This window comes from Chrysemys picta, chromosome 5 (genome assembly GCF_011386835.1).
Source record: "Chrysemys picta bellii isolate R12L10 chromosome 5, ASM1138683v2, whole genome shotgun sequence".
NCBI classification, from domain to species: domain Eukaryota; kingdom Metazoa; phylum Chordata; order Testudines; family Emydidae; genus Chrysemys; species Chrysemys picta.
Window position 1 is genome coordinate 100,185,044 of NC_088795.1, and position 27,822 is coordinate 100,212,865.

At 40.7% G+C, this 27,822-nt stretch overlaps 1 protein-coding gene across 4 annotated transcripts in view; it reads right to left on the reverse strand.

Annotated features, from left to right (window-relative positions):
• Nucleotides 1-25,658, reverse strand: part of FAM114A1 (family with sequence similarity 114 member A1) — a 56,574-nt gene extending 30,916 nt beyond the window's left edge. The window contains exons 1-6 of one of the 4 annotated variants that reach the window (XM_005286342.5): nt 25,245-25,658; nt 18,522-18,868; nt 16,605-16,692; nt 3,149-3,268; nt 2,874-2,980; nt 430-564 (exon numbers count right to left, since the gene is read on the reverse strand). In XM_005286342.5, the coding sequence (XP_005286399.2) occupies nt 430-564; nt 2,874-2,980; nt 3,149-3,268; nt 16,605-16,692; nt 18,522-18,860 (789 nt within the window). In that variant the 5' untranslated portion in view covers nt 18,861-18,868; nt 25,245-25,658. Of the gene's footprint in view, nt 1-429; nt 565-1,005; nt 1,223-2,873; nt 2,981-3,148; nt 3,269-16,604; nt 16,693-18,521; nt 18,869-25,244 lie in introns of those variants that run through there. The other 3 variants (XM_005286343.5, XM_042843436.2, XM_024106699.3) reach the window with 3 other exon arrangements.
• Nucleotides 25,659-27,822: the final 2,164 nt, after the last annotated feature.

Here is a 27,822-nt window from a genome sequence, read left to right on the forward strand (position 1 = left end):
AATTTAAAAGGATATAAGTAATAATTTTTTACTGCTTTAATTTTTTCCCCAATAAAATAAATGCTATATTCCACTATTACTCATTCCCCAGGAAAGCACTACAACTATGTATGTATTGGTGTGAATACAGATTTATAACTATTAAGAAAACATTAAGGGTTTGAGCACTTCTCCAGAGTACGTTTATCACCTGACACAGTATCTTATGAAAATCGGTAATTGCACATCCTTACTTATATGCAAGTGCTGATTTTACAAAATACATTAATTTGCAGTCCTGCAGAGAACAAAGCTGCAGAGCTGACACAATGCATAATTTTTATTTGGATAGGTCTAACTATACTAAATTAACCCTACTACTGATGCGAATGAAATTCTTGCTCAGTAATCTGCAACTGCACTAACAAAGAGGGTTTGAAGCAATCCAACCTGAGATAAGGAAACTGTTCTTTCCATCAGTATTTTGGTTCTCTTAAATCCAGGATCACTTTCTGCCAGGACATTCATGGTTTTCTTGCCGATAAATTCCAAAGCATCTAGACCACCTGTCAAAACACTTTTTCCCTGCACATAAAACAATGCAGTGTGGTTATTTTCTTTATACTTTATGTTAATAAGAAATTGTAAAGAAACACTGGTTCTGCTGACGCTGACTTTGAATTTTTAACTCCCTAAGGTTTCTCCACCCTTACTAATAATAGGATTTATGACTTCATCAATCATCTCACTTTGCTTTGAATCCATTTTCCAGGAGAAAAAGTACTATACAAAAGTTTTATAATTAACTTATTTTGAATGATATTTAATAGCTTGATGTCAATAAGAAATATGCCCAATAGCAATTCTCTTAATAAATTAAATAATAATAATCAGAGAATAAAGCCATATTTACTTTGTATACATGGATGGTTCATCTTTTCCTTTAAATGGCATGCAGTGGGTCAGTGCAAATTTTAGGTACAAAAGGTTCCTTTGAAGTTAAGGACGCTTATGAAAGGAGCTCACCTCACTCGTGTAACTGAGTTTTTTTTTCATTTGACAGCTGCGATGAACTGCTACATGGGAGATTCTCTCACCTGAAGCCATTGATTCTATGTCCTCTCACGAGCTTTATTCATCTCTCTCATTGGTTCAGCTACATGGAAGAAGAACCTACACTGGCTAACTGTTCTGTCTGTGGCCTAGACTCTATGTCTGGCAGCTTCTCAAATGAGGAGCTGAACATGGAAAACTTTACAGAGGTCTCAGCAGTCAAGACTGCCTCTGTTCTCAGTATTAGAACATTGAAGGAAACTTTTTTCAACAAGAGGCAGGAGTCACTACCTGAACTGTTCTGTTTCTTCTTGATACCATTTGTTACCTTGATATGATGGCCTTCACCATCCACATGGACAGCTCTAACTTTCCAGCTCGCCCTCCTAATTCTCCCACTTGCAGACTGGCTTCCCCATGGAGCTCAGGCAGTCTCACCCAAACCCACCACCAGCAAATCGTAGGTAGCTACAACCTCACTGACTCTGTGACCCTCACTGCAGCCCTTGGGGGGTGGTCAATGGAAATCTTCCTATGTTCCCAGAATCTTTGACATTAAAGCGAAGCTATTCATGGCATGCTTCGAATGGGCTGGACAATCATTGAAAGGGAACATCACCCTCACCAGTTTTGCACAAAGGAAACCCTGCCATCTATGCTTCCTGGATGCTGCCTGCAATTTTCTGCAATCCTATGCTAGTGCATCATGCAAAAAAGTTCAAAGGAAAATGACTGTAGAGGTAGCATTTTATACACACTGAAAGGAACAAGGCAAGATGTGGATGGATATTGGAGAGGTAAAATGGAAGAAGCAACAGGATTAGGCAAAAGCTGGGATATAGGGGAGGAGAGGGAAGAAGAGAGTGAAATGTAATGTTTAAGTTTTGAGCCTGGATCACAAGGAATATGGAAAGGACAATGGTAACAATGGATAAGGGAGGGAAGATGAATAGTTAGTTCAAATTTTGCCATGTTGAGTTTGAGATGGCACCAAGATATCCAGAGAGCAGTGTCAAAGAGACAGTTTGAGATGTGAGACTAGGCATGGACGGAGAGGCCGGGGCTAGAGAAGAAAAGAAATCATTTAGTAAAAGTATTGAACCAAGCAAATGTAGGATTGTCTTGTTTTATCTACCAGCAAAAATATCAGAAACCCTCCTCTCAAAGTTAATCACAAAGGATTTGATTTTAATAAAATCACGAGAGCACCACACCTTCATATGACTCCCAAGACTTTGCATAGACATACACAGTGCACCAGCCAGATTTTTTTTAAAACTAAGTCTAGTCCCAAGTGTTCACTCAAAGGCCAGGTCTACATTTTGAGCTAGCGATGTGATTCCCAGCTCCCATACACATACTCGCGCTAGCTCAATGAGAGCCAGCGCAAGTATAAACAGTAGTGGAGCCAGGGTAGCATGGGCAGCAGATGCAGTGGCATGGTTCAAAACCAGGCTGAATACAAACTCACCTGAACCTTGTGGGTAGGTCTCAGCATTGCTAAGCTGTGCCTCTGCTGCCACTGCCCATGCTACTGCATTATGCTACTGTTTATAGGTGCACTAGCTCTCATCGAGCTAGCCTGAATATGTGTACTTAAGCTGGGAATCGCACCCCTAGCTCACAGTGTAGGTGTAGCTAAATTGGTTACTTTCTTTGATATACTTGAAACTTTACATTGAGCTAGTTATTTTTGCGTAAAAGTGTCATTGTAGATCTGTGGTTCAAAAACTGTTTTTCAAACAGTCACACAACTCCCAAACCCTCGTCTTCAAATGTGACTTGCAATTAGAGGGCACAAAGGAGAACTTCAGAAGACAAGACTCATTGGAGTTACTCACTGTGTTCTGTACAGCATTAGTGATTGTTGACAGCATCCCACGAGATCCAGATGAAGGCGAAGAGGGTGAAACCCCAATGGAGCTCTGGTCTGGGGCATCGTTGGACTCTAATAAAATGAAAAAGAGCCAGGCACAACGCATCTTCAACACTGTGTTATTTTCAACAAATCACAATGAACTGGATTCTGTCACCAAAATCTTTGAATTTCCTAAATTGTATACATTTGATAATTTGTCAAAATGTTTTGTTCAACTTGGACTAATAAGCTACTTACTGATCCCTGGTATTTTGCTCTCAGTTGTGGCAGGTTGTGGGCCTTCTGAAGATGTTGAACTCGCATTATGAATTCTTAGAGTGGCTCCTGCTTTTTCCTTTACTGCAGTTAATCCATGACCTGTAATGGTACAAATATATTTTAGATGCAATTATGCATGTGTCTGGGATTTGGAAACACTCTTATTACTAGTAACAAGGCATAATATTTAATGCTTAGTAAATACATCAATTAAAAATTAGGTGAAACTCACAAAATATGAAGCCTGCTACATCTGCTTAACTTACTTCCTAGGTCAGAAAAGCCAGCTAGACCTTCATTTACTCACTAGTTATATTAATACATTTCAAATTCGTGTCCTGTATGTTAATTGAGCAGAAATGATGAAAATGAAATAGAATACAAATGATACAGGATATAGATCATTGTAAATCTTGTTATTGTGACAGAGAGGGGTAAATTTAGTGCTCAATCTTTCAAAGTACTGAGTGCCTTCAGCGCTGATTAACTAAAATGGGAACTGAGGGTGCTCTGTGCCTCCCAGGGCTGGGGCTTAAGTGGAATTCAGATGTTTCATAAGAATGGATGGCCATATTGGATCAGATCAATGGTCCATCTAGCCCAATATCCTGTCTTCCGACAGTGGCCAGTGTCAGATTCTTCAGAGGGAATGAACAGAACAGAACAGTTATTGAGTGATATATCCGCTGTCATCCAGTCCCAGTTTCTGGCTGTCTGAGGTTTAGGGACACCTGGTGCATAGGGTTGTATCTCTGACCATCTTGGCTAATACCCATTGATAGACCCATCCTCCAGGAACTTATGCAGTTCTTTTTTGAACTCTGTTAATAGTCTTGGCCTTTACTATATCCCCTGGCAATGAGTTCCACAGATTGACTGCGTGTTATGTGAAGAAGTACTTCCTTGTGTTTGTTTTAAACTTGCTGCCTATTAATTTCATTGGTTGACCCCGGGTTCTTGAGTTATGTGAATGGGTAAATAACACTTAATTATTCACTTTCTCCACACCTGTCATGATTTTATAGACCTCTCTCATATCCCCCCTTAGTCATCTCTTTTCTGTCTTTTTAATCTCTCCTCATATGGAGGCTGTTCCATACCCCAATCATTTTTGTTGAGATGAGGTGACCAAAACTGCATGCAGTATTCAAGGTGTGGGCATATCAAAGATTTACATAGTGGCATTATGATATTTTCTGTCTTATTATCTATCCTGTTCTTAATGGTTCCTAACATTGTTAGCTTTTTTGACTATTGCTGCACTCTGAGCAGATGTTTTCATCGAACTATCCACAATGACTCCAAGATCTCCTTCTTGAGTGAAAACACCTAATTTAGACCCCATCATTTTGTATGTATCATTGGGATTATTTTTCCAGTGTGCATTACTTTGCACTTATCAAGACTGAATTTTATCTGCCATTTTGTTGCCCAGTCACCCACTTTTGGGAGATTCCTCTGTAACTCTTTGCAGTCAATTTTGGACTTAACCATCTTGAGCAACTTCATATCATCTGTAAACTTTGCCACCTGTTTACCCCCTTTTCCAGATCATTAATGAATATGTTGAATGGCTCAGGTGCCAGTACAGATCCTTGGGGGACCCTGCTATTTACCTCTCTCCATTGGGAAAACTGACCATTTATTCCTACCCTTTGTTTCCTATCTTTTAACCATATACTGGACCTTTCCTCTTATCCCTTGATTGATTACTTTGCTTAAGAGCCTTTGGTGTAGGGCCTTGTCAAAGACTTTCTGAAAGTCCAAGTACACTATATCCACTGGGTCTCCCTCCCTTGCCCACTTGCCTTCTGACACCCTCAAAGAATACAATCCATACAATTCATCTTTTCTCCCAACATTTTTGGGGCTATCGGATTTGTTCTCAAGTGTGTTACTTGGATTGGATTTTAGGAACACTTTCCCTAAAAGTCCTGAGAGGTGATACAAAGGAGAGTTGAGGATGCTCAGGACTTTACAGGACTAGGCTCTGAACACAGATGCAGGGCTTTCCCTTATGAACCTTTGCTCTCTAAACAATCAATCATCCCACTCTCCTGGGTTATGTTGTTGCTCTAATTTTAACCTTCAAATCATCTTCCCCCAATAATACTAACCAGCTTTCATTGTGTATGTTACCTAGGCATTTGACCTTTGGACAGGAGGAGCTCTGGTTGGATCAGGTGGCAGAAAAACAAGCATTGCACCCTCATTTAGGAAGGTATTTGGTAGGTGGTCCCATTGAAGTCAATGGGACTATTCACAATCTTAAAGGCAGGCTTAGGTAAAGGTTGTTCTTTCAAAAGCATACAGTGTTTGCCAAACTCTGCTCCTACTGGAGTCTACAGGACCAGGGTTAGGACAATGCTGAGAGTTTCTGAAAATCCTCTTGCATATACCTTGCCGATTTGGGACCTAAGTATGCACAAGGAGGTGTTAATGATACTTCCGCACACTTATGCTTCTCTGCCATCAACTAAGTTGTCATGAGTTAAAAAGCTGTGATGTGAAAAATCAATCTAGGAAAACAAATCAAAGACATTTCTAGAAATCTAAAACAAACACAATTGTAGGTGTTTATTAAATATTGTCCATATTCCCTAAGATTGGGAACTGCATGCATTTTATAAATTAAAAAATGAGTTTTCCCAGAGTTATTTTGATTGCTGCAAAACAGTTCATCAGTAGCTAGAGTACAGTACAGTATTTATATGCATCTGGGGTATCCAATTAGAGAGAGATGCAACAAACCATTGTGATTGAGGGTGGAGTGGAGGGAAGTTTTGCTGCATGGTTCTGTGATTGCCAGATGGATTATTCATGAGATGCTCTATGAATTCAAAAAGTATCGTCTGGGGACTATAAAATTACATAAAATAACTCTACATTGTGAAGCAGCACATTTGAGAGATCACGTGCAAGAACAGCAGAGTATCTTGGGGAAAACACAAAGTTCCAAAGTACAGAAATCTCTTACAGAACAGACCTGCAGATTGTGCTGACTATGTGAAATAACCGATTTACTATTTTATAGTTTAGTCTACGTGGGACTCTTGCATTTTACATTGAAACAATGAGACTTGGCAGCTTAGAATTTTGATTTGTCACAACAAGATGGTTGAAATGATCTTTGCCTCTTTTTTCCTGTCTCACAAACTGTAGTTGTGTGTCAAACTGTGCATGGTTAGTTAGGCTACCAGCAATGAAACTGTGAGTCAACAGAGTTATTGCAGAGTGAAGTTCTACTTTATCTTTCCCTAGCCTGCTGTGCATTTTAATTGGTTCAATGAAAATATTATTACCATTAGTAAATTCATGATTCATTATTTTTATTGACCAACTTTCTGGGACTGTAAGTAATTGTTAATTTGTGCTTGTAAACTAATATAGCTAGATACTCTATGTTGCATTCGTTAGCATTTCTATTATTTATATTTTTACAAAAGGGAAATCCAAAAGAAATTTCAATTACTTTTTTTTCTACTGAGTCATAAAATTGTATTCACCTTCTTTTGAGATTGTGACAAAATATTGCAGACAAATCAATATATAATTTTTTAAAAATATTAACTGCACATAGGAAGGTGTGCAGGGTTTTTTTAGGTTGATTTTCCAGTTTCCTTACATAAAAATGATGTTTTGTTTTTTCTTACATTCTGAAATGCTGGCCTGAAAAATATACTTATGGCTTTTCAGCTATGCTTACACCGTCAAGAAAATGAGCATGCATATTTTGGTGGTGTATTGATATTTACATTATGAGAATTCAGCATTTGCAGAACTGTACCTCTAGCTTTCATGCACCGCAGAACTGTGAGCCAATAATTCAGGGAAACTGGATGCAGTTTTGCTGAACTAAGCTTTGAGCTAAGCACCTCCGACTATAACAAAAGAAGCCGATTAGCTCAAAGTAGCACAGCTGGGGCATGTCATCATTGTTGAGGATGTACATGAATGAGGAAAAGCACAAACATCATGAAAATACAAATTGTTTTAGAATGTGAGCGTGACAGACATTCAAATGAAAAATTATTTGTTACTTTAACAACATGGAAACGGGAGGGCTCTCGATGGTTCTGTGTTTTAGAGATGAAGACTTACTGATTTTGTTTTACATAGTGGTGTCATATTTACGCAGATATTACAAATACAGTATCTTCTGACAAAATTAGTGACTCTTTTCTGTCCACCCTCTCTCCATCTGTTTCCTAATTAAATTTATGGCTTTGTCTCCACTTCCTTCATCTAACTGTCTCAAAGACAGAGGAGCGTCTCTTGGGTGAGAGGAGCATCTTTCAGTATTCCTGTCATTTTGGAGAAAAACTCTGCTTGGGGTAGTTTTTCTTGTTTTGTTTTTTGGTTGGTTGATTTGTTTGTTACAAAGTTAGAGGGTTTTGATTAGCAGGGGATGGTGTTTGTGTAGAATGTTGTCACTGTCATTCTTGCTACGGTGGAAAGGCTTTTTCAAAGAGGAAGGTTTTGCAACATATCCTAAAGATGGTCAGCTCTGCATTTGACTGATCACCTCTGGAAATTTGTACCGAAGTCAGATCCCCTAAATCAAGAACACTTTGTCCCCAGCTTTGACACTTCATCCCAGGCTTTGTGATCTTCATGGTCCCAGAGGCGTAGTGCTTAATTTGTGCCAGGGCTTGCCAGAGCTGAGCTCCGACACCTCTGGGCTTGGCAGTTCAGAACTCGGGCACCTCTGGGCTTGCTGCATCAATTATAAATATAAAAAAATTGCTTGAGCCCCAGCACCTCTTTCATTACAAATTAAGCATTGCAGAGGAGTGCAACCGTTGTAGACATTCATATGTTGAATTTTGATCTTTACAACAGCTGGAGCATGATCCATTTAATATGTCAAAGATTAGGGCCAAGGCCTAAAATTGGCATCTGAAACTGGCTGGGAGCCAGCAGAGGGAATTGAGCATGGCCTGATGTACTCACAGCAACCTCAACCATAGAAGAAGACAGTATATGCAGAACAGTGCTGCCCCCTGGTTCATATCTAGAAATACATAGCATCACAGCATGCTCAGCCTCAACAACGCTACTGGTTCCTCATGGATTTTATGGTCCAGGTCAAAACTGCCCTCTGTGTTTTTAAAACTCTTCAAAGACACACTCCTGGGCTCAATTCTGATCACAGTTACACCATTATGTAAATCAGGAGTAAGTCCATTTAAAACAGGAAGTGAGATCAGATTCAGGCCCCATGTATGTCCTTATTCCAAAAGATATTTATACGTATATGTTTTTATAAAACAGAAACACAATGGCAGATGAAATTCAATGTTGATAAATGCAAAGTAATGCACATTGGAAAACATAATGCCAACTATACATGTAAAATGATGGGATCTAAATTAGCTGTTACCACTCAAGAAAGAGATCTTGGAGTCATTGTGGATAGTTCTCTGAAAACACCCACTCAAAGTGCAGTGGCAGTCAAAAAAAGCAAACAGAATGCTGAGAATCATTAGGAAAGGGATAGATAATAACACAGAAAATATCATATTTCCTCTATGGTACGCCCACATCTTGAATACTGTGTGCAGATCTGGTCATCCCATCTCAAAAAAGACACACTGAAATTGGAAAAGGTAAAGAAAAGGGCAATAAAAATTATTGAGGTCTGGAACAGCTTCCATATGAGGAGAGATTAATAAGACTGGGACTTTTCAGCTTAGAAAAGAGACGACTAAGAGGGGATATGAAAGAGCTCTATAAAATCATGAATGGTGTGAAGAAAGTAAATAAGGAAGTGTTGTTTCCTCCTTCTCATAACACAAGAACAACAGGTCACCAAATGAAATTAATAGGCAGCAGGTTTAAAACAAACAAAAGGAAGTATTTCTTCACACAGCGCACAGTCAGCCTGTGGAACTCTTTGCTAGAGGATGTTGTGAAAGCCAAGCCTATTACAGGGTTAAAAAAAGAACTGGATAAGTTCATGGAAGATAGGTCCATCAGTGGCTATTAGCAAAACCAAGCTCTGAAGTGTCCCTAGCCAGTAGCGTAGCTGGGGGGGGGGGAGGGGGGGAGTGGCCGCTCCCTCACCGAGCACAAGTGGCGCCTTTTTAATTTTACTCACCCGGGAGCAGAAAAAAAAAAAAAGGCGCCACCCGCTGCGGCGCTTTTACTGATGGGGCGGTGCTCCGAGTCTTCGGCGGCGGGCCCTTCACTCGCTTCGGGTGTCTTCGGTGGCACTGAAGCTTCATCGCTCCCCCCCTTCCCTCCACCTGGCTACACCACTGTCCCTAGCCTCTGTTTGCCAGAAGTTGGGAATGGGTGACAGGGGATGGATCACTTGATGGTTACCTGTTCTGTTCATTCCCTCTGAAGCACCTGGCAATGGCCACACTGTCGGAAGACAGAATATTGGGCTAGATGGACCATTGGTCTGACACAGTAAGGCTGTTCTTATGTTCTTAATTGACATGAAGGGCTGTAAATTGTATCAGTGATTCTCAACCTTTTCTATACCACGACTCCATGTTACAAGAGAAAAAATATTTCATGCTCCATGTAGCCACAAAGAAAGGGAAGATGGCTGCAACCCCCTGAAATCTGTTCAGGACTACCAGGTTGTGAAACATGAACTTTATTAAATATCCTTATAATGTAAGAACTGTAAAAAATGTGTTATTTTTACAGCAGCTAAATCATCTGTGTGTTATTTCCAAAGCAGTTTTTAACATCCATGTTATTTCAGTCTTAAACACATCATGCCTAATCAGCTCTAATTTATGTAATGAAAAAGATATTTTCTGAAGAGATTAAGTTGTCTTTTTTATGACCACACAAGGTATGAGCATAACATCCAGCCTTCACAGTTGATGTTATTCCTTATTCTGCAACAAGGGAATAATGTATTTAGGGAAAGGAACAGCTTTTCACAGCATCTCAATGTTTCAGTTTCACATAATTTCAGGCATTTCCACTTCTGTTCAACACATAATGAAATTTAAGCTATGTAACACTGATTACTACACATACCTACGCACCACTCATGCATACAGTGATATCAGCAAGCTACATTTCATTTTGTCATACCGAATGACAGAAAGACATCAGGCAGCACAAAGAAAAGGTTTATGGTGGTTGATATTTTGTGTACTGTTATGCAGGATTAAGAACTGGAAGAGGAATACACACATGCACAAAATAATCAAGATAGCAGAATACGGAATATGAGTATGTGTAAAGAGACACATTATGCAGCTCTCTAATATCAATTAATTGATAATTCTAGTTAAACAGTGGCAGAATAGAAACCCAAATATTTTTTCACTATATTATGGCATATTAATGGATGTGCAAGTTTAAACATGGGCATCTGATTTTTACAATTTATGTAGTGTGTTGTGCACATATGCCACAAATTAGGGAATTGGCTTTGGTAGGATACAAAGCCAGTCCAACATCATAAGTGAAGCAAATATGTAACTTATGTAATGCACTAATATAAGCAATAAAACATTTGGATGCACTATTGTTGATTCATTAAAAACATGACCGTTTCAGAGAGGGAGGGGGAAAGGGCAAAGAAAATGGATATATTTGTGACACCATGCAATGTTATGCTGTTCATGCCATAGTGGGACGGATTCTCTTCTCAGTGACTTCAATAGAGCTACTCTTGATTTATGCTGTTGCCAGCAAGGAGAGACTCAGACCCAGCATGCTTTTAAACAAAAATCTTCTTACCTCATTAAATGGCAACCTACTTCATTCTGTCTCCCATAGCCTCAAACATTTAATTAGTGTGACATCTAGTGTCAAATACTGACCATGGTTCAGGCTGTAAGTGTTACCAATCAAAAGGCATTATGAAAGCTTTTTGTTTAGCACCGTGTCACCGACATCAATACCAGTGGGGATGCTGAGAAGAGGGGGAGCCCAACAAGACCAGATAAATATCAAGGTTACTTTGGAGATGAAAGACATTTTCTTAAAAAAAACACCAATTGTTTGTATATGTCAAAATAATTAAGTAGGGAAAGAAGATTGAATCTACACAGAAACTGCTGCTAGAAACCAACAACAATGCTAAGCAAATTACTGCCATACTGTAAAAATGCTAATCTGTTTGGAAGTGCTAAATCAGGGCTTGAAGGATAATGAAACCGACAGGGATGAACATCCATTTCAGTCATCCTTGAGAAGAGCTGCTAGCCCTTTAAAATGTTAACTGGTCAATCACAACTGTGCAACCATTTCAGCTACTTTTACAAAGAACAATTTATAACAAATAAAGCAAAGGACAGTAAACATTTGTCATGCTTGACTGGGAACAAGCAAGTCTGTTACAGAAATGAGATTACTAAGAAATAGCAAAGTCCAAATCTAAGATGTTGCTGCTAGTTTTAGTACGAGAAAAGTGGCTCTGTTTGTAGCACTTGCTACATTAAGGGAATGAGCAACATTCAAGTGGATTGCATCATGTGATGTCTGTTTTCTGTTATATTGGAACGGATGGAAGAGGAAGTGTGGGATGAATTACTCAGCTACTCAGAATATTTTTAAGGAGAATAATAAATATTCAATAAAAAGAAGATACATTGCAAAGATTCCCCCACTGATAATATAAAAAGCTTTGCACCATTTCCTCTCTATATAGGAATTATAATACTGCTCAGATCTGTGGTCCATCTAGTCCAATATCCTGTCTCTGACAGTGGACAGCAATAAATACTTTAGAGTTGGGAGCAAAAATTCCTATAAGGGACAATTAAGAAATAGCCTGTTTGTAGGGGGAATTTCTTCCTAACCCCAAGTAAGCAGAGTCTGACTTACGCCTGGAAGCATGGGAGCTTATATCTCATATAACAATGTTTCAATTTTATCTCGGTAACTTTGAGTATCCATCCATAAAAATGTCTAATCCTTTTCTAACCCTTGGATACGAAGCTCTTGGCCCCAATTATATCCGGTGGCAGTGAGTTTGACAGGTCAATTATGTGTTTAAAAAAGTATTTCCTTTTACTAGTTTTAAATGTGCTTACTTTCAATTTCATTGACTGTCCCCTTGTTCTTCTACTATGAGAAAAGGTAACTATGAGGGTAAGTATAAAATCATAGGGTTAGAAGGGACTGAAAGGGACATATAGACTAACCCCCTAATCTAATCATCTAATGGTATGATATTTTCTATACCATTAATTATTTTATATACTTCTACCATATCCCTCATACTCATCTTCTCTCTAAACAATGCCATTCTTTTTAATGTCTCTTCATACCATACATCATGTCTCTTTTTTAGTACATTTTACCATCAGATAAAGGTGTCTCTCTTAATTACCTTAATGAGAAATGTGCATGTGCAACTGAGGACAGCATTCTGTTTTGCAAGTTAAATGCTGCTCTCAATTACATGCCTGCAACCTTAGTTATTTCCAATATATAACTAAGGATTGGATTTGGCCCTACTTAGATAATTTCAGCATACAATTCAGAGACAGCAGTACATAACAAGAACATCAGAAAGGCTAGAAGTCATCAAGTCCCAGTTGCCTTTCATATACAAAAAGAGGGAGACATTTCTAATTAGATATATTTATCACATACACACACACACACAAAATCCTATGTTACAAGAACATTATTAAAGTTGCAAAGACAAGCACACTTACATTAGGAAATACCAGAATACAGGTTGCCTGTGTAGCCTTATTTCAGCGCCCCAGGAAACTGGATTATGATACTGTCTTCATTACGTGCTATTTTTTCCACAGGATCCCTGCCTCATTCAGTGCATGGGATGGATGGTGCTCTCTTTAATGATCAGTTATTCAATATTTTGTTTTCTCCTCATTCTTCAAAGTGTGGCCCCATGTCTTACTTACTGTACACTATTCATACCTTGATCTGAAGACATATTTATTAATTTCCTAATGGGTTTTTCTGTAGTTCTCTTCACTATATTATCTGAGTACTTTATTAATATTATTAATTAATTTATTTTCACAACACCCTGTAAGGTTAGGGCGTGGTATTATCCCCACTTTATAGATGGGGAATTGTGGCACAGAGAGATTAAAGTCAAAAATATCTACTAGTTTTGGGTATCTAATCTGAAATGCCCAACACTTGATTTTTTCAGAAGACAGAGCATTGTATTGCACTTTATATATTCAAAGCACAGTTCCCAATTCTTCAGCTGCAGTGGTGAGTGCTCAGCACTTCTGCAAATCAGACCCCAGGGTCTCAAGTCAAGCACCCAGAAAATTAGGAAATACAATTAGTGACCACATGTGAATTGTTTGGTTTAACATTACACAGGAACTGGGGCAGAGGCAGGATTAGAATCCGATTCTCCAGGGCAGCATTCAACTGCCTTAAGCATGAGACTATTCTTTATCTTCTTGCAATCCCCTGCCTCATTCACTACACACATTCAACTTCAGAAACAAATGAAGCAGGGATCCTACAGACCATAGCCTCCTTCACTAGCAACCCTGATTCATCCTTAGAGTAGGTCCATCCTGTGCACTGAAAGAGGCAGGGATCCTGTGGAAAAAATAGTATGTGATCTTGTAATTAAAGATGGTATCATAATGCATACCCACAAGGGAGATGAACTGAGTTGCAGTAGTGATAAGATTTATATCCAGTGTAGGAGAACCATTAGACAATAACCTGATCACATAGTGGAGTAAATACAGTAACTCCTCACTTAACGTGCTAGTTATGTTCTTGAAAAATGCAACTTTAAGCTAAATGATTTTAAGCTAATCCAATTAATAAGAATTAATATAAATAGGGGGGGTTTAAGTTCCAGGGAAATTTTTTCTGCCAGACAAAAGACATTATATACCTAAACAGTATAAGTTTTAAATAATTTTAAACAAACAATTTAACACTGTTCTCACCAATGATGATTGTGAAGCTTGGTTGAGGCAGGGGCGTAGCGGGGTTGGGGCGCGGGGGCTTGCCCTGCTCCGCTCGCCGGGCATTCCAGCTGGGGAGCAGGGTCAGGGCGTGGGGCTTGCCCCATTCCACCTGTCTGGGGCTCCTGCCGGGGAGTGGGGTGGGGATGCAGGGACTTGCTCCATTCTGCCCGCCTAGGGCTCCTGCCAGGGACCGGGGTCGAGGTGCAGGGGCTTGCCCCGTTCCGCCCACCCGGGGCTCTTGCTGGGGAGCAGTGTGGAGGCGTGGGGGCTTGCCTGCTCCCCAGCTGGAATGCCAGACAGGCGGAGCAGGGCAAGCCCCCGCGCCCCAACCCCGCTCCTGGGCAGGAGCATTGTGTGGGCGAAGCGGGGGGAGCCAAACAACGTTATAAGGGAACATTGCAGGACTTTATGTTCTCTAATAGGTCAGCAACCGAATAGCAAAAACACATTAACCAGGAAGATGTTAAGTGAGGAATTACTGTATTTCATTTAGTAAAAAGACAATGATACAGATGCATGCTAGCCATTATATCATCAAATACAGAAACTTTCTGAGCACTGTGTGAAAATACAGATAATAATAATAGTAAGCAAGTTGGGTAATTGAAATAAGAAGACTATTGCATGACACATCTCACTTGCTTGGAAGAATGTTTTGTATTTCAGTACCCAGAGGTCTCCTGGATATTCCTTGGTTATATTAAGAAATTCATAGATTCCAAAACAGAAGGGATCATTGTGAACATCTAATCTGACCTCCTGTTTAACACAAGCCATAGAACTTCCCCCAAAGTAATTCCTAGAGCAGATCCTTTACAAAAACATCTAATCTTTATTTAAAAATAGTCAGTGATGGAGTATCCACCATGACTCTTGAAAAATTGTTCCAATGCTTCATTACTCTCACTGTCAAAAATGTATACCTTATTTCCTGTCTGAATTTGTCTAGCTGCAACTTCCAGCAGTGGGATCATTTTATACCTTTCTCTGTTAGATTGAAGAGTTGATTAGTACATATTTGTTTCCCCATGCAAGAAACTACCTATTAGGGGATTACAGTCATAGGTCAGCAGTACTTATATGAAAGACTTTGCACGTGTTATTTGTAACAGCAATGCTATTATATGTACTGTATATAAAGTATAAACATGGGAATACTGTGTTTCCTTTCTGTTCAAAGCATATACATTTTTGTTTTAATCTAACATGACTAAACTCACTGCATGCATTTCTTAAATTCCTTGAAATGCCTATTAGTTATAATCTAAATAATCATAACATACACAAAGTCCCTGCTCATGCCATGAGCTTGCTATTACATAGAAAATTCTCAATGTTTAATGCCTATTACTTTACATAGCTTATATTTTATTCACTTTATCAAACCTACATTAATTCAAGGAATGATAGTACATTTGGATGTTAGTAGAGCCCACTCCCAAAAATCCAGGATTTAAATGGTGATTTGTGTGAATATAATCAAATGAAAATACTGTGATTTCTCAACTATGAATCTATGGTCAGCATGGGTAAAAGGTGACTTTTTAACCCTTCGCTATTTGTGAAAGATGCTGGCCAGACAGCCCAAAGAGAATGAAGAATATGAATGGGCAACAGCAGTGAAAGCTTCTCCAACACTGTCCTCTCAATTTGCCTCAACCCTGATACCATCTTGAAGGCCTGCTCTACACTGCGGGGAGGGTCGATCTAAGATACACAACTTCAGCTATGAGAATAGCGTAGCTGAAGTCGACATATCTTAGATCGACTTAGAATCACTTCCTTCGCGTCCTCGCGGCGTGGGATTGACGGCCGCCGCTCCCCCATCGACTTTGCTTCTGCCTCTTGCCGAGCTGGAGTTCAGGAGTCGACGGGAAAGCGATAGGGGATCGATTTATCGTGTCTACACTACACGCGATAAATCGATCCCTGATAGATCGATCGCTACCCACCGATCCGGCAGGTAGTGTAGATGTACCCGAAGACTGGGAAGGTTAATTCAGTCTTCAAACCACTCAGTTCTTAGCCTCTCTTTTAAGACTTCCAGTAAGGATGAAAATTAGACTGGTGTCTTTGTAATATGGCTACCTGAAACCACAAACTCATGTCACATAAGAAATTGATAATATAACATATTTTGGTCACTAGTGATTTAGGTTGGATTTGAAGTTAGAAGAGATATTAGAAGTTAAAAGAGGCTTACAATTAAAAAAAAAAGATTCAGGATCTTCTTATGCTCTCTGAAACCCAATGGATAGTTTTTAGTTTATTGGACCTTGGACTTTCCGTGAAAGCCAAAATGATTTACAAGAAGAAAATCCATCTTTCTTCCACATTACAAAGGTCATGATAGCCCAGTAATTTTGTCATTCAAATCAGGATAAGATTGCTTATAAATCTTACAAGTGTAAGCAACCACTTTCACATTAATTGTTGCCTTTAAGAGTATTTAACCATGCCAACCTGCATTAAAACTCTGATTTAAAAGTACTTTCCAGTGATGCCACAACCTTCAATGGTCGAACACTTACCAACTGTGGCAGAGGCTGTTGACAGCAGAGATTTGCCCCACGATCCCCAAGCTCCCCATCCACTTCCTTTAGGAGAGGAGTCCAAATCCTACAGAAGAAAATATTAAGTCCACTGTCAGAAATGAATGTTACCCAAAGACAGGAGGAAAAACAACTAACACTAGAAAACAGAATCCAGCATGTAATAAATGATGACAGCAGGCAGAAAATATAATATAATTATGTTTGTGATTCAACACTAATGCCATCAGGGAATCTGTGGAAAGATAAACCCAAGAGAAGATACTGGCTTATATGCAATGGTGATGTTGCAGTGTTGCATTATTTTTACGTACTGTCCTTTGAATTGCACTTTAAATTGAGGTTTCTGGTGAAAGCTTAAGCTTCTGTGGCTGGTGTGGAGAAGAAAATAGCTACGGTGCACAATCCTGCATTCCCTTTCTCAAGAAAATAATTTGTTACAGCTAAGATTATCGTAGTAGACTATTTTCAGTCTTTCACATTTTAATAAGGCTAAGAAACCAATAGCCTTGTTAGAACCTCTATATTACTTCTTTGTAACCTAGCTTCAATATGTACTGGACCTTTGGCCAGGAAAACAGGTTCATTAGAAAAGGTACATGTCTTATGAACTTGAACCTCTTCACCCATTTTCAAAGGGGCAGAGTAAATAATCTCTTTCCTCCAGTCCTTGGCCTACAATTCCTTGTTTGTAATTGATCAGACATCCTTTTAGTTTGCAATATAACATGAAGAAGCTGCAGAGTGTGCCCTGATTGGACATGGATTCTATTCTGCTGACATGAAAAAATAAAGTAAACAACTTTTGCTTTTACAGGTGTAACAAACATTATATCCACAAGCAAGAGCAATATTGCACTAAAGTAAGCAGTTCTGTGCACTCAGCTGAAGTAGAAAAGAACCCTCAACAGCCAGGGATACTTTAATTTCAGATGTCTCACTGTTTTATTATGGCTAATTAACTAGAATTTTCGAAGTAGTGGGTAATAATAATATAAATAAATCAATAGTAATAATAACTGAAACATTTCAAGATTTTGTAAATGAGCTCTATGGAACATACAATAGAAATGTCATCTGATAATGGTTAAACAGATGGTGAATTGTGGCTATGACTACCAATTAGCTAAGAATAGCAAATACAGCTAGTTTAGGAAAACATCCTCTTGCTTTTGAGCTTGTGTTTGTCCATCTGTTGTGTCTTATCTTTAAAGGGCCCTATTCAGAAAGCATTTAAAATGTGCTTAAGTCTCACTGAACTCAATGGGATTAAGCACATACCTAAATGCTTTGCTGCATAGGGTTAGACTGGCCTTAGACTGCCATCTCTTTGGGGAAGGGACTGTCATTATTATATGTTTGTACAGTTCTACAATGTGGCCCAAATCTGATTAAGGCCTCCAGGTACTATCACAATGTAAATTTGAAAACAAACACAGTCCTAGGACATTGTATAGGATGCAAAGTCAAGAACTCAGAAATAAGGAAGCACCAATTTATAATTGCATATGTGACCCAATTCTGCCCACTTTTTGGTCCCTCCTGTGCACTGAATGAACCGGGGTGTGGGGGAAATTAAAGACTATCATAGTGCATACGCACAAGCGGGTCAAATTAATGTTACATGGGCAAATCGGACTTTTCCTAACTTTGGAGTGCTTCACTGCAACCTAAACAGTATTATTTTAGCACAGATTTTTTTGTATGATTTCCTAGGTTTTTGTAAAAAATTGCCCACGATTATTTCATAGCAAGATGCTAGTGCAATGAATATATTATTTTTACAGCATCCTGTCCTTCGCACAAAGTGGGGAAACATGCTCATGATTCTGTCGTACAGAAAGCTAATTACCATCAAGGAAAGATGTTTTGGAAGAAAGAGGCAAGATTACTTACTGGACTGCTTTGTTCATTCGGTGTTACTTCTGATCCAGGTTCAGGATCAAGGCTCACAGACTCACTGCAGTCAGTAGGTATGTTTTCAGTCACCTCTCCACTGGAAGGCTGATTTGCAATTACTTCTGCAGTCAAAGGATTTTCATTGATAACCATGTCCCCTTCTTGTCCATTACTAGTATTATGAGAAACTTGTCTCTGTTCATCTTGGAAAGACTTATGCAAGATCCCAGCTGTTTCACTGTCTTCTGCTGCATCATTAGCCAACACATCACTGCTAAGCATTGCCATTACTTCAGGTTTTCCTTCAGCAGATATTGCATCACTTGTGTCAGACATTTTTATTTCTGTTTAAAAAAAGCAAAGAAATTAGTATATTTATATTAGCTAATCAAAGTAATTTCAAATCCCATAAACTCTTAAATGACACAAAGGCACTGAAATAGATAGCCTTCAGTGCCATCCAATTGCAGATACACAGCATGCTAATAATGACATAGAAGACTACAGAAGTCTGTGTTGTAAATTTGCAGTGTTTCATCTATAGAAATCATCAGGGTTCATTTGTGATGGCTAGTTATAGCCCTTGATCTTGGAGGAACTCCCATTGATGTCAATGAGAGACGCAGGCAGAGATCAAGGAGAGGACATATAGTCCATGTAATGAACACTGATTGCTTCATATAAAGAAATCTTGCAGACTTAAAACCCTATATAGCCTTGTCCCAGCCTTTTTCTTTTCTTCACATTATAGACTACTAGACTCTAAGGCCAGATGGACCATCATGATCATCTAGTTTGACCTCTTGCACATTGCCAGCCACAAAACCTCACCCACACACTCCTGTAGTAGGCCCATAGCCTTTGGCTGAGTTACTGAATTTCTGTTTGCTTGTTTAGCATTGGCTTCCGCTAGGTCCCTCCCATATCTCACCAATGCATGTACAAGAAGAGCGGCCTCACTGTAACCCTTATCACCTGGAACAATGTTTCTAGTATCCGTCCTACATGCTATACATATTCTAATCTCATGTGAAAACTGAATTTTTCTTTTCTACAGTCATTTTTTAAACTTTGAACCAGAACTATATTATTTAACTCTGTAAAGCATTTTCAAGTCCTATTTGTATGAAAGCTGCTATAAAACATGCATTTTGATGTATAAAATTGTGCTGTTCAATAGCTGTGGCGGTACACGCAGTCCATTCTTAAAAGTGTATTTTGTGACTCTTGCAGCTCTTGCAAATCCCACTTACAGTGGGTCTGATTCTGATTTCATTTGTACTGATGAAAACTAGGAGTAACTCTATTGAAGTCAATGGATTGATTCCAGCTCTTGTGGCCCCTTTACACTGTATGGTGTAAAGGGGCTATGCATTTGGCCCTGGGGGGGGAATTTCTCTGAAATTCATTTAGTATTTGCAACCCTAAAGCCCCCCACAGGAGCATACTGCGGGCAGACCTGGGACAGAGACTTCCCAGACAGGTCTGATTGTCTAGCCTGGGTAATGCTAGGTAAAAGCAGGCACTGGGGCTGCTCTAACTTATACTGGGGAATACTCTGGTTCCCAAAGCAGCCTGGAATCCAAAAGACAAAAAGATGGTATACAGCCATCTTCGTGTGATATTCCTCCTGGACTGCACCTTCTCTGCTGCACCTTCTGAGAGGCTCAATGAGATGGGATCGGAATCAGGCATAGTGAGTGTAAGCATCTGATGCACATGGAAAACTTGAGGGAAAAGCATTTAAAGAAAAACTGAAAAACTATTAAGAATTTAGAGCAGGATATATATGCAGATGGGAAAATATAGATGCATCTATTCAAACTCAGCTCTTTACTAATTATCTAAAGCCACAAGTGACATGACTTGACAATTGAGAAGTCTGTTTTACCTGCAAGGTTGCTGAGAACACAACCATATAAAGCACAACAGGGGAGAGAGCACTGGAATATAATTAATAGATTTTAAGGACAGACAGGAATACTCTGATCATCCAGTCTGACTGTATGTATAACTCAGTCCAGAGAACTTCACCCAGTAATTTTGGTAGTGAAGAGAACTATTCTTACTACGTAAGTGAACACTATTGAAATTTAGCAGTTTGTAATATCAGCTGCTGCAGAGAAATTATCTGAATGTAGGTCTTGAAAGACAAATGAAGGAGAACTGCTTTTCAGATATATTGGGCTTGATTCTTCTCTCATACCAGTTTTACACAAATGTAGGATCTTTAACTCCCATGGAGTTACTTCAGATTTACAATGACAGTGAGTTTTCAAATATGAATAGATACCTGTCAAGTGTACAGTTTTAGTAGATAAAGTCCTCATTTTAGGCCCAAATGTACTTCTGTCCCACACAAATCTGGTGCTCTCTCATGTTTTTAATGTTTTTTTTCCCTTTGACATTTCTAATACCAGTAACTAAAGTGACAGAAAATTTTACATGCAATAAATAAGTGAACCCCACATTCAAGCTTTTTCTGGTATATGAAGTTGGTTATATCACTTAGGAATATAGTTCATTTTAACTGTTGGTAACTCGCACTTTGGGTTTTGGCTACTTGAGTTCTATGTAGATATATTTGTAATGACAGAATATACAAAGAATCTGATTGATATGATTGAAGCAGAACTGGCTGGATTCTGATCTTGCTTACACTGATGTAAATTAGGAGTAGCTTAACTGAAGAGTTAAACTGGTAGAAAACCAGAGAGGAGAGTTAATCCCTATATATCTGAAATTAAAACTTTTTCCTTCAATTTTCAGTTAATTTTTGTTAACATTAGCTCATTTTCAGTCCTTTATAGTCTCATAGGAAATAACAACATTTTAAGTTAAAATCATGTGATGATTGTAAGTTAACGAAATTGCATGTATGCAGAAAAATATATAGGTAGATTGGAGTCTGATCCTGTGAGACGAGTGAGATATGAGGGCTCTAAGCAGTTTGAAAGATCACATCCTAAGAAGTACAGAGGACATCACTCAAGTGGTTCCATTCTTTTCTCTCCAAAAGGCCCCAGAGAGTGTTTTGGGGGAATTGTTCATTTGTCCTGAAGGATCTCTTGTCAGAACTGCCATAGAGATTTATTTTCATCTCCTTTCCTGTTAAGAGGTGAATGTAAGGCCATTGGGGAGAGAGATGATTTGGGCTCCAGTGACATTGGCATGCAGAGGACATGCAGGCTCTAGGTTTCATTTTCATCAGTCCCACATGATAGTTTCCAGACCAACTGATTAAGAATTGGATGAGAAGGTGCTGTCAGAAGCTTAATACGAATGAAACAGTGGTCATGTTAGTGCATTGGGTTGGGGAGAGAACCTGAAGGCAGGTCAGGGCATGGTTTCAGCAGCCATTAGTTTTTCAGCAGGCATTCATTACTGAGATGGCTTCTCCACAATTTGTTCAAGGTGTTTGCTATTTGGATGGTGTTTTAGGACTCTGTGTCCCTAGAATTTCAAGTTGTTTCAGTAGCTCTCTATTCTGGAACTCACATCTACAGATGGTTGGACAGAGCCCAGGTTTGTTGGTTTTTGTTGAGGGTGCAGTATGCTTGTTTGGGGCAGGGTTGTCATTTTTTGTTTGTTATACATTTAAAGATGTATACATTGTTATACATTACACTTCCCCTTCACTTCACTGAATTATTTTCCTCCTCCAGTTGTGCTCATGCTGAAGAAGACAACAAACAACTGGTACAGTTGTTTTCAGTAGCACTTTACCTGCTGTGTAATGCAGCTTTTAACTTGCACTTCTTACTAAATTAGTAACATGGGAGACAATTAACATTTCTGACTCTGATTCTTTGTAACCAGAGAAAGTTATTAATTCCTTAATCTGGTCTCTCTGACTGATCCAGAAAAAATTACAGCTTTGTATACATTAGACCAGGGATCGGCAACCTTTGGCAGGCGGCCCGTCAAGGTAAGCCCCCTGGCGGGCCGGGCTGGTTTGTTTACCTGCCGCATCCGTAGGTGCGGCTAATCGCGGCTCCCACTGGCAGGAAGCGGCGCGGGCCAGTGGGAGCTGCGAGCGGCCAAACCTGCGGACGCGGCAGGTAAACAAACCAGCCCGGCCCGCCAGGCGGCTTACTCTGGTTGGCCATGTGCCAAAGGTTGCCAATCCCTGCATTAGCCCTCTTTTCTTAAAATTTCACATTATTGCTTCCACTTGTGGAGCAATAGAGAGTGCTGGGGCAGAATGACTACCAGCATTTTAATAGCCATGTCATCTACTCCTGATCTGAACAGGAACTACACAGGAGTTAGGAATGGAAATTAAAAAACAAACAAACAAACCATCCAGTGTAGAGAAGTTTTGTGAATGCTGTGCAGATTGTATAATGAACATCCACGAGGGGAAAGGAGTGAATATTCAGCAATTACTGCACCTGAGAAAGGAGTGGCAATGGCAGAGTCCAAAGGGTGTACTGTACAGGGATCATAGTTATCTATTGGTTGAGCACCAACAGTATGCCTGGCACTGCACACACAAGACATGATTCCTGTTCCCAGGAGCTTTTAGTCTTCACCTTGAATGGTCGCTTAGGGTATGTCTATACTACAATTAAACACCCATGGCTGGCCTGTGTCAGCTGATTCGGGCTCCCAGGACTCAGGCTAAGGGGCTGTTTAATTGAGATATACACATTCTGGGGGACATTCCCCCATTGCAAGGTCTCTGATCCTGAATGTCTACACTGCAATTAAACATCCCCGTGAGCCAATGCCCCATGAATCCAAGTCAGCTGACACAGAACAGCCATTAGTTTTTAATTGCAGTATAGACATACCCTTAGAATGTGCATTAATTATTTACGCTAAACAATCTGTTCCACCTTATATTCAGCTGTGACACTCTGAGAACCTTTTCCAGACTTGAGGAAGAGCTCTTTGTAGCTCAAAGCTTGTCACTTTCACCAACAGAACTTGGTCCAATAAAAGATATTACCTCACCCACCTTGTTTCTCAAAAATGGTGTGGCTTATTAAAGTCTGTATTCAAAGCTGCAATTACAGCAATACTGGAGGTGATAATTCAAATCCTGTTCAGTGAATTTAGGAGTCTGAACTGTATTGTTTATCCAATTTTCAATGTTGCATCCTTGGGGCAGGGATTGAGTCTTCCTCTGTGTCTGTACAGTTCCATGAATACCATTGACAGTCAATAAACAACAAGCACTTGGTGACGTTTTAATTATTTGTTTATATTGTTATTTACTTATCTTCGGAAAAATGCATTTACAACTCACACTGGTTACATTTATCACAGCGTTAGCAATGTTTGCCATTATGAGTATAGCAAATACCATAAATGCTGAAGTACGGATACATTCTCTCTAGGTTTTAATGGTGTTCACTGGCTGATGATTCTGGTGGCATTACATGATGAGAAATAGTTTGTTTCTAGTTAAAGGCCAGATTCTAATCAAGAGATATTTGCACGCAACTTCCATTGAATTCAGTGGAATTATGTGCATGTACATGATGGCATAATTTAGCACTAATAGCTTAATTATGGGCCTAATCCAGCAAAGATTTATATACGCTTATAAATTTGAGTGATATGTACATAAATAAGACTTTACAGGATTGGTTCCTATATTTGGAAACTCACCCAAGTTCATCATAAGTGAGTGCAATTGGTCAGTTAAACCCCTTCCCCAATGAGCTAGGTAGGTACACAGCATTCTACTAGACATGGTCTAAAAACAGTTTGCAGAATGAAAGGAAACAGAAACAGCAATGAAAATCCCTGTTTCAACCTAGCATAATGTGTAATTCAGGTGGTCATGCATATGATCCTACAAAAAAGTACCCTACATTCACATTAAAAAGTAATTGAATCAGTTAACTCCTCTGTATCTAAACTAAGTACATGGAACTATTCTTCTGTAGGTTTCAAGAAGGAAGATTCAGGGCATGTTCACACATGCTGTAAGTGGCCACATCTCTGTTGATGTTAGTGGAGCTGCATACACTTATACCAGTTTGAAGTTTACAATCCTGTGTAAAGTTAGGAAAAGCTACACGAAGCTGTAAGAAAACAAAGATAGCTCCATAGTTGAGTGCATCCCAAATACTATCTCTCCCGTTTCCTTGCAGCTGCTGCTACCCTAAAAGCCACACCATACTTTAAAAAGAACACTTTCAGTACCAAGTAGTTTAGTAGTTCATCTCTGGGATTAGCGTGCCCCCTGTTGGATTCCAGTTTTACATGCATAGTTCAGAATTCCTCAAAAGCAAAGATGAAAACACAACTGCAGAGAGGCATTTCAAAATAAATCTCAGTGTGCATTGGCGCAGGGTATTTTGTAAATGGTCAGGTATAGGCATGGTTTTAAGCAGCAGCTGTTTCCCCTTTTGTTAGGTTCCTTAATTAATTGTACACTTGATCTTGATGGGATTCTAAAGAACCCCATGGAAATATCAACTGCAGGGGAGAAGTGGTGGGATGATATTTGGGGGCGACGGGGCGGCTCCTATTTCAGTGAAATGTGCCACGAAGCCTGGAAAGCAACCCGCTGGAAGGATTTGCTATTATTAACCCAGCTCTACCCCGTGTCCCGCTCTCAGGGCACGAAGCAGGAGCGAAAAGAACTCTGGTCCGCTGAAAGCCAGTGGGGTCGAGTTTCCCGCGGGACAGGAAAGTTCCTTTGAAATCTCTCTAGACAGTCTCAGAAGTGAGGGAAGAAGGGAAAATCGTTTAGTTCCTTACCGCTTCGCAGCTGAGCTGTGCCTGGGCCGACGCGCCCCCTGCTCCTTCCTCGTCCCCGCCCCGCCACGTCGGCAGGCACTGGGACAGGGAGGAGGAGGAAGCCGGGCAGCTGCTGGTCGGCGGAGGGAGGGCTCTGGCTCTGCCTTCCAGTCACGCTGGAGCTGCTGCCTAATGCAAAGGGCTTGCTCGAGCTTTCCAAGCCTCGCTCAAACCAGCACAGGCTCGTGGGCTGGACAAGGGCAGGACGGCGCGGTTTGCAGCGGCTGAAGAACGCGCGGAAGTAGGGGCTGGTCTAGCCCAGGGCCCGCAGCCTCGGGCCTCGCGCATAGTGACTCCCCTGGCCTGGGGGTGCGGCGGGGTCTCCAGCCCCCCGGGCTTTAAGCTTCTCCGAGCCGAAATCAGTCATTTGTATTGGAACAGCCCTTAACATAAGATAGCCACGCCCCTCTGTTTGTCTGTCCCTGATACTTTTTGTGCAATTGCCTCAGTGATTCTCTCCCCCCTTGTTCTGTGCCTCTAACGCTGACCGACAGATTGAGGGAGATTATTAAACGATGAACGACGAGATTTTCCAAGCCGCTCCTTGTAATGGGAATTGGGCACCCAAATCCTGGAGGCAGCTTTGAAAATCTCAGCCTGAATCGATCTAGTGTGGACAAGCCCACAGTTGCGACTTAGGGTAGGTCTACACTACGGGATTAATCCGAATTTAGATAATTCGGATTTGAAAAACAGGTTGTATAAAGTCGAAATGGATGCGGCCACACTAAGCACATTAATTCGGTGGTGTGCGTCCAAGTACCGGGGCTAGCGTCGATTTCTGCACCGTTGCACTGTGGGTAGCAATTCCATAGCTATCCCATAGTTCCCGCAGTCTCCCGCGCCCATTGGGATTGTGGGTTAAGATCCCAGTGCCTGATGGGACAAAAAACATCGTCGCAGGTGGTTCTGGGTACAGCCTCACCTCCTCCCTCCCTCCCTGCATGAAAGCAACGGACGGCAGACAACCATTTTCGCGCCTTTTTTCCTGGGTGGGTGAACACTGCAGACTCCATACCACGGCAAGCATGGAGCCCGCTGAGCTCAAGACAGCAGTCATGAATATTGTAAACACCTCGTGCGTTCTCGTGGAGTTTATGCTCAGCCAGGACCAGAGAAACGAGGCGAGGAGGCAGCGGCGGCGGCAGCGCAGCGACAACCATGATGAGGACATGGACACAGACACGGATACAGAATTCAGTGAAACCACAGGCCCCGGTGCTTTGGAGATCATGTTGTTAATGGGGCAGATTCTATCCATGGAACGCCGATTCTGGGCAAGGGAAACAAGCACAGACTGGTGGGACCGCATAGTGTTGCAGGTGTGGGACGATTCCCAGTGGCTGCGGAACTTTCGCATGCGTAAGGGCACTTTCATGGAACTTTGTGACTTGCTGTCCCCTGCCCTGAAACGCCAGAATACCAAGATGAGAGCAGCCCTCACAGTTGAGAAGCGCGTGGCGATAGCCCTGTGGAAGCTTGCAACGCCAGACAGCTACCAGTCAGTCGGGAATCAATTTGGAGTGGGCAAATCTACTGTGGGGGCTACTGTGATGCAAGTAGCCAAAGCAATCACTCAGGTGCTGCTACGAAAGTTTGTGACTCTGGGAAATGTGCAGGCTATAGTGGATGGTTTTGCTGCAATGGGATTCCCTAACTGTGGTGGGGCAATAGACGGAACCCATATCCCTATCTTGGCACCGGAGCACCAAGCCACCGAGTACATAAACCGCAAGGGGTACTTTTCAATGGTGCTGCAAGCACTTGTGGATCACAAGGGACGTTTCACCAACATCAACGCGGGCTGGGCGGGAAGGGTTCATGACGCTCGCGTCTTCAGGAACACTACTCTGTTTAAAGGGCTGCAGCAAGGGACTTACTTTCCGGACCAGAAAATAACCGTTGGGGATGTTGAAATGCCCATAGTTATTCTTGGGGACCCAGCCTACCCCTTAATGCCATGGCTTATGAAGCCATACACAGGCAGCCTGGACAGGAGTCAGGAGCTGTTTAACTACAGGCTAAGCAAGTGCAGAATGGTGGTAGAATGTGCATTTGGCCGTTTAAAGGGTCGCTGGAGATCATTATTGACTCGCTCTGACCTCAGCCAAAGAAATCTCCCCATTGTTATTTCTGCTTGCTGTGTGCTCCACAATCTCTGTGAAAGTAAGGGGGAGACCTTTATGGCGGGGTGGGAGGCTGAGGCAAATCGCCTGGCTGCTGATTACGCGCAGCCAGACACCAGGGCGATTAGAAGATCACACCATGAAGCGCTGTGCATCAGAGAAGCTTTGAAAACCAGTTTCATGGCTGGCCAGGCTACCGTGTGAAATATCTGTTTGTTTCTCCTTCATGAAAACCCTCCCCCTTTACTGACTGATTTTCTGTAAGGAACTCACCCTGCCCCTTCCCCCAGCTTTCTTTCAAACCAAATAAAGTCACTATCATTTAAAAATCATTTATTCTTTATTAATAGATTAGAAAAAGAGGGAGGGAACCCGGGTGGTATTTGGGAGGAGGATTGCTGGGAAGGAAAAAG